Source organism: Nomascus leucogenys, chromosome 12 (assembly GCF_006542625.1).
Source record: "Nomascus leucogenys isolate Asia chromosome 12, Asia_NLE_v1, whole genome shotgun sequence".
Lineage (NCBI taxonomy): Eukaryota > Metazoa > Chordata > Mammalia > Primates > Hylobatidae > Nomascus > Nomascus leucogenys.
The window spans coordinates 103,475,378-103,483,863 of record NC_044392.1 but is presented as its reverse complement, the minus strand read 5'-3'; the positions used below and the strand labels follow the sequence as shown (position 1 = coordinate 103,483,863).

The window sequence follows — 8,486 nt, the reverse complement described above, 5'->3', positions numbered from 1 at the left end:
ACTAAACATGGAAAGGAACAACCGGTACCAGCCACTGCAAAAACATGCCAAATTGTAAAGACCATCGAGGCTAGGAAGAAACTGCATCAACTAACGAGCAAAATAACCAACCAACATCATAATGACAGGATCAGATTCACACATAACAATATTAACGTTAAATGTAAATGGGCTAAATGCTCCAGTTAAAAGACACAGACTGGCAAACTGGATAAGGAGTCAGGACCCATCAGTGTGCTGTATTCAGGAAACCCATCTCACGTGCAGAGACACACATAGACTCAAAACAAAGGGATGGAGGAAGATCTATCAAGCAAATGGAAAACAAAAAAAGGCAGGGGTTGCAATCCTAGTCTCTGATAAAATACACTTTAAACCAACAAAGATCAAAAGAGACAAAGAAGGCCATTACATAATGGTAAAGGGATCAATTCAACAAGAAGAGCTAACTATCCTAAATATATATGCACCCAATACAGGAGCACCCAGAGTCATAAAGCAAGTCCTGAGTGACCTACAAAGGGACTTAAACTCCCACACAATAATAATGGGAGATTTTAACACCCCACTGTCAACATTAGACAGATCAACGAGACAGAAAGTTAACAAGGATATCCAGGAATTGAACTCAGCTCTGCACAAAGTGGACCTAATAGACATCTACAGAACTCTCCACCCCAAATGAACAGAATATACATTTTTTTCAGCACCACACCACACCTATTCCAAAATTGACCACATAGTTGGAAGTAAAGCTCTCCTCAGCAAATGTAAAAGAACAGAAATTATAACAAACTGTCTCTCAGACCACAGTGCAATCAAACTAGAAATCAGGATTAAGAAACTCACTCAAAACCGCTCAACTACATGGAAACTGAACAACCTGCTCCTGAATGACTATTGGGTACATAATGAAATGAAGGCAGAAATAAAGATGTTCTTTGAAACCAACAAGAACAAAGACACAACATACCAGAATCTCTGGGACACGTTCAAAGCAGTGTGTAAAGGGAAATTTATAGCACTAAATGCCCACAAGAGAAAGCAGGAAAGATCCAAAATTGACACCCTAACATCACAATTAAAAGAACTAGAAAAGCAAGAGCAAACACATTCAAAAGCTAGCAGAAGGCTAGAAATAACTAAGATCAGAGCAGCACTGAAGGAAATAGAGACACAAAAAACCCTTCAAAAAATTAATGAATCCAGGAGCTGGTTTTTTGAAAAGATCAACAAAATTGATAGACCGCTAGCAAGACTAATAAAGAAGAAAAGAGAGAAGAATCAAATAGATGCAATAAAAAATGAAAAAGGGGATATCACCACCGATCCCACAGAAATACAATCTACCATCAGAGAATACTATAAACACCTCTATGCAAATAAACTAGAAAATCTAGAAGAAATGGATAAATTCCTTGACAAATACACCCTCCCAAAACTAAACCAGGAAGAAGTTGAATCTCTGAATAGACCAATAACAGGTTCTGAAATTGTGGCAATAATCAATAGCTTACCAACCAAAAAGAGTCCAGGACCTGATGGATTCACAGCCGAATTCTACCAGAGGTACAAGGAGGAACTCGTACCATTCCTTCTGAAACTATTCCAATCGATAGAAAAAGAGGGAATCCTCCCTAACTCATTTTATGAAGCCAGCATCGTCCTGATACCAAAGCCTGGCAGAGACATAACCAAAAAAGAGAATTTCAGACCAATATCCTTGATGAACACTGATGCAAAAATCCTCAATAAAATACTGGCAAACCGAATCCAGCAGCACATCAAAAAGCTTATACACCATGATCAAGTGGGCTTCATCCCTGGGATGCAAGGCTGGTTCAACATACACAAATCAATAAACGTAATCCAGCATATAAACAGAACCAAAGACAAAAACCACATGATTATCTCAATAGATGCAGAAAAGGCCTTGACAAAATTCAACAACCCTTCATGCTAAAAACTCTCAATAAATTAGGTATTGATGGGACGTATCTCAAAATAATAAGAGCTATCTATGACAAACAGCCAATATCATGCTGAATGGGCAAAAACTGGAAGCATTCCCTCTGAAAACTGGCACAAGACAGGGATGCCCTCTCTCACCGCTCCTATTCAAAGTAGTGCTGGAAGTTCTGGCCAGAGCAATCAGGCAGGAGAAGGAAATAAAGGGTATTCAATTAGGAAAAGAGGAAGTCAAATTGTCCCTGTTTGCAGATGACATGATTGTAGATCTAGAAAACCCCATTGTCTCAGCCCAAAATCTCCTTAAGCTGATTAGCAACTTCAGCAAAGTCTCAGGATACAAAATCAATGTACAAAAATCACAAGCATTCTTGTACACCAATCACAGACAAACAGCCAAATCATGAGTGAACTCCCATTCACAATTGCTTCAAAGAGAATAAAATACCTAGGAATCCAACTTACAAGGGATGTGAAGGACCTCTTCAAGGAGAACTACAAACCACTGCTCAATGAAATAAAAGAGGATACAAACAAATGGAAAGAACATTCCATGCTCATGGGTTGGAAGAATCAATATCGTGAAAATGGTCATACTGCCCAAGGTAATTTATAGATTCAATGCCATCCCCATCAAGCTACCAATGACTTTCTTCACAGAATTGGAAAAAACGACTTTAAAGTTCATATGGAACCAAAAAAGAGCCCGCATCGCCAAGTCAATCCTAAGCCAAAAGAACAAAGCTGGAGGCATCACGCTACCTGACTTCAAACTATACTACAAGGCTACAGTAACCAAAACAGCATGGTACTGGTACCACAACAGAGACACAGATCAATGGAACAGAACAGAGCCCTCAGAAATGATGCTGCATATCTACAACTATCTGATCTTTGACAAACCTGACAAAAACAAGAAATGGGGAAAGGATTCCCTATTTAATAAATGGTGCTGGGAAAACTGGCTAGCCATATGTAGAAAGCTGAAACTGGATCCCTTCCTTACACCTTATACAAAAATTAATTCAAGATGGATTAAAGACTTAAATGTTAGACCTAAAACCATTAAAACCCTACAAGAAAACCTAGGCAATACCATTCAGGACATAGGCGTGGGCAAGGACTTCATGTCTAAAACACCAAAAGCAATGGCAACAAAAGCCAAAATTGACAAATGGGATCTAATTAAACTAAAGAGCTTCTGCACAGCAAAAGAAACTACCATCAGAGTGAACAGGCAACCTACAGAATGGGAGAAAATCTTTGCAACCTACTCATCTGACAAAGGGCTAATATCCAGAATCTACAATGAACTCAAACAAATTTACAAGAAAAAAACAAACAACCCCATCAAAAAGTGGGCAAAGGACATGAACAGACACTTCTCAAAAGAAGACATTTATGCAGCCAAAAAACACATGAAGAAATGCTCATCATACTGGCCATCAGAGAAATGCAAATCAAAACCACAGTGAGATACCATCTCACACCAGTTAGAATGGCCATCATTAAAAAATCAGGAAACAACAGGTGCTGGAGAGGATGTGGAGAAATAGGAACACTTTTACACTGTTGGTGGGACTGTAAGCTAGTTCAACCATTGTGGAAGTCAGTGTGGCGATTCCTCAGGGATCTAGAACTAGAAATACCATTTGACCCAGCCATCCCATTACTGGGTATATACCCAAAGGACTAAATCATGCTGCTATAAAGACACATGCACACATATGTTTATTGCGGCACTATTCACAATAGCAAAGACTTGGAACCAAGCCAAATGTCCAACAACGACAGACTGGATTAAGAAAATGTGGCACATATACACCATGGAATACTATGCAGCCATAAAAAATGATGAGTTCATGTCCTTTGTAGGGACATGGATGAAATTGGAAAACATCATTCTCAGTAAACTATCGCAAGGACAAAAAACCAAACACGGCATGTTCTCACTCATAGGTGGGAATTGAACAATGAGAACTCATGGACACAGGAAGGGGAACATCACACTCCGGGGACTGTTGTGGGGTTGGGGGAGGGGGGAGGGACAGCATTAGGAGATATACCTAATGCTAAATGACGAGTTAATGGGTGCAGGAAATCAACACGGCACATGGATACATATGTAACAAACCTGCACATTGTGCACATGTACCCTAAAACCTAAAGTATAATAATAAAAATAAAAATAAAAAAATAACAAAAAAATACAAAATTAGCCGGGTGTGGTGGTGCATACCTGTAATCCCAGGTACTTGGGGGTGGCTGAGGCAGGAGAATCGCTTGTCACTGCAAAACATGATGAAAACCAAGAATGATTAACAAGCACCTTCCTCAGATGTTCTTAAGATTTTGCTTCAATATTTTTCAGTGTGTGGAAAAAGCAAAACTGTAATTCTATGTACCATAGGTACCATTATGACTGAAGTATTACTCTTCTAAAATGAACTATAACAATTAAAAAGCTCATCACAAGGTAAGCTCACTCCGTAAGGATGGTTTGCATGATGTAAAAGATGTGATACTTAACATGTTATGAAATTTTTAGGTGGCAATCAGAGTTACTATTGCCCCAGATTTCTGACATAAAATGCTTTGCAGGAGTAGTTTCGGCTAATTTATAGTATACAAACAATCATGGGCTTTTACCAAGCTTAGTTCTGCTATCTTTACAAGTGACTTAATACCTCCTGTCCATTTCTCTAATAGGGGCAAGTTTTACACCAGTTGTTTTTCTCTAGCATGTTTGTAAATATGGGTAATATCAATGAGCAGAAGGAAGCACCTTTAATTCGGCAGTTAAACAACACAGGTTTGGACTGCACGGGTCCACTTATATGCAGATTTTCAACTGAACCCCTAGCCTCCACGTTGTTCAAGGGTCCACTGTACTTATTTACGTTATTTACTTCCGTCCTTCATGGCCTGGAAACAGGATCTTTGTCTTCTGCAGACTTAGGGAAAACTAGGAAGAGGGCTCATTAAATAATCATTATTCATCACCCTCCCCCAGGGTGTGAATAATAAACCGTATGTGAATAATACTATAAAAACCCATTTTTATTAGCATGAGTGGGGCTTAATTCCAGTTCTGAGCAGAAGGAAACTAGTTTTTCATCTACTAACAAACATGTATCAGCAGACAGATGTGACAGTTTCCAAACCATCATATGTACTTATACTCACAAAAATCAGGGCATCTACTTCATACCACCCTTTTATGAAGTTTGGCAATTCTCTGTATGTGAATGTCTACAGAGGGCAAACTGTCTCATCAGAGAATTATTTTCTCAAAGATGGAAACTGTATCTTCTCTGGATACCATACCAGTGGGCAAGAGTATTAACCATTTCTAAATGGCCACTGAAGATGACTATACAGTGGTCCCCCTTCCCAATTTAAACAGTTTCAAAATCACAAATGGAGAAGAACATAGAATTTTGTGTACCTATATTGCAGAACCTTGATTTTTCATGTGGTATTATGAAAACATATGGTGTTTTGACTTATTCATTTGAAACACTGCATATAGCTTCATTCATTAACTGGATTAAAAGGCACATTTTGAAAAATCTTCATTAAAAGTAATACTGTGAAAAGTTTATTTGCATCGATTAATTCCTTTTTTTCACCATCATAAGAGAGATTGACATTTGTTTGCTCTTTGTGATCAGAGAAAAGACATTTTGGAATGGATAATCTGTTTCTACCATTCTTTAAAGAAAAAAGCTTTAAAGACAAAATTCAAGTGCAAAAATTTCCAGTAGTCTTCCTACCTCCAGTGTACCCCAGCAAAATATTCATAGCTGTGCTGTTAGGAAATTAATCAACCACAAGCTTCAATTACCCACGTTTTTTTCCTCCCTAAGGTGTCTGTACTTATGAAAACATATATAGCATATTCCTGAAAGTATACCATATTCCTACAAAGTAAGGGAGCCTAGAAGCAACAGTGATCACTGCCTTTCAGTGTCTCCAACCCCACGTAACCACTGATAGGATAACTCAGTCTCTAAGTCATTTGATCTACCCATTTCCTAAATAACAGGGATCAACTTCTATTCAACAAAGCTAGTCCGGGTTTACTAACACGTTCCCCCAAAATTCAATAGGTCCATGTAAGGTAGTAATTAGGTCTTTCAGTTTTTAACTATGATTATTTTTCTTCATTATAAAATGTATTTAATGTCAACATATGCAATGCATGTATCAGTATGGAAGATGCAGCTTTAAAGATGTTTATTTAAAATTTTTCTTACGGTTTATGCTTTGGATTCTTAAGTCATATTTTCAGTAAGGGTCTCTAAACTCCTTTCAAAGTACCTAAAATCCTGGAAAAAGTTTTAAGCTACTGGTCAGTCTAAAAAACTTGACAGATGCATTCTTAAGACATTTATCAGGATACATTTTAAAAACATCGATCTAAGAAAGCTCTTTAATACATGATACTTTATAACTGTTATACATTAATCCCCCTAATTTATTTTCATACTTGGACCTTCAAACCATCTTGGAATAAATAAGAAAAATTTTAAGTGCAAAAATGAGTAATACATGTTTTTATCACTTTGGAGACAATGAAATCAATATTTTCCTTGATTTAAAAAAAAAATAGGAGTAATCAATCTTGTGTATACTTCTGGACCTTAACTTGTAACAAATATATTCTGTTAGCATATAAAATGTTTTTATCTTATTTTGAAGTGATTAAATATGTAGGGTTGTCTAAAATATGTGTATTGTTTTTTAAAACTGACACCAATGCATCCATATTCTACTAAAAACAAAATAATCAGACTGATGTGCACTTATTAGGAAGCAAGTTTAAAAATTTGGAATTTTTTTAAAGTGCTGAGATTTGGAAGAGGAATACTTTAAACATGCTAACCATTACCTTATGATGAACGTAACAAGGACTCAAACTCGAGTTTAGAAAAAAAAAAATAGAGGTTCTATGAAAGGAAGATTAGTAACAAACATTCAGGTAAAAACAAATAGCACCACAATGAATTGCACTAAGGTGCTAAAGGAGGTACCTTATTCCCTGCAGAGTGAACGCTCCTTCTGAAATGTATTGCAACATATAAATGCAATTGTTTAATGGTTACCATTTGGTTCATTCATCTACAGAAAATTGCATTCCTTCTAGTTCATTATATTGAACAAACATTCAAATTACTGAACTATACATAATGTTACATAGTTTACATTTTATGAAAACAAAGCTCGAAGGAATATTTATAAATGTCACCTTGCATAAAGATGACAAGTTTAAAGGGGCTCCATATCTCTTAAGACATTTAATTTACGTTAATGGTCCAGGAGTGTTTTAGATATAGATATAGATATATTTATATGCATATATATTTCAACAAGAAGTGTAAAAATTTTTAAAAACAAATCACAGCACTCATAGCTGCTTTACATACGAAGGTCTTAGGGTCATTAATGTGTCAAACTATTACATTTATAATATGTATATTTTTAAAAAGACCAAAAATGGCACATCAGAAAACTCGCTGAAATTCTTAGTAGAGGCCCATTTCACTGTATCATATTACTGATGTGTCGATTCAATGTGCAATTCCCTTTTCTTCACTGAAAGCATTTGTCCCTTCTATTTGGATCCACTTCTAGGGTCTCTGAATTTTCTTTCCTTGGTTTGACGGCATCCTTTTCCACGTCAGTTAAAGATCAGGAAAACGGCTTGGGTCTTCCTTGTAGTCATCAGGTATAGTAAAGATGGAGCCATCAAATTCATCGTATCGAAACTCCTGAAAAGTCACAGTGGCTGTGATTGTGGGAAACACAGGTATATCTACAGAGAGAACATCAATGATAACACTGTAAAATCCAATGTTAATATTCATAGACTACAAAGTACTATTGGAGATGTCCATACTCCTTAAAATGCAAAAAAAAAAAAAAAAAAAAAACTCAAGAGCTAGAAGAATTCAAATATACATAGTACTGAGTGTGTGTTTCAGGGAGAGTTCTGGGTATTGATTAGTGAGGAGAAACAGACATTCAGGCATCCAGCATTATATGAAAACTCAAGATCCCATGCCTTCTTAAGAAGTCTTAAGAATATAATGCCAGATTCTACCAGTCTTTTTTTCTTTTTCTTGGGGCAGAGGGACAGCTACTTTTGTACTTTTTGCATTCTGACTTTTTTCTCTTCAGATTATAGTATATTTACTATTCTGACTCTTTGAGTTGATTTATTTTCATTCTTACTAGCCCAAGTAAAATACTCTAATCCTTTTTTGTTTTAAAACATTAAAAACAACCTATCACTTAAATACGTGGGATAAAAACAGTCTCATCAGAAATGGAAAAATATCATACCACCACAGCCTAATCTTCCAAATGAAATATATTTCTAGCTGAAATTGTAAGTAAAATCTAGCAATTAAAATGAGCAAGTTAATGATTACATAAGAATCAGAAAAAGTAAAATAAATAAAATGAACAAATACATTAAATTAAATGTTTAGTTTTATTCCTCATATGAGTTA

At 36.2% G+C, this 8,486-nt stretch overlaps 1 protein-coding gene across 1 annotated transcript in view; it reads right to left on the bottom strand.

Annotated features, from left to right (window-relative positions):
* Positions 1-5,542: 5,542 nt before the first annotated feature.
* Positions 5,543-8,486, bottom strand: part of ANKRD13C (ankyrin repeat domain 13C) — a 90,089-nt gene continuing 87,145 nt past the window's right edge. The window contains exon 13 of the mRNA XM_030823142.1: positions 5,543-7,786. Coding sequence (XP_030679002.1) covers positions 7,656-7,786 — 131 coding nt within the window. The 3' untranslated portion in view covers positions 5,543-7,655. The remainder of the gene's footprint in view (positions 7,787-8,486) is intronic.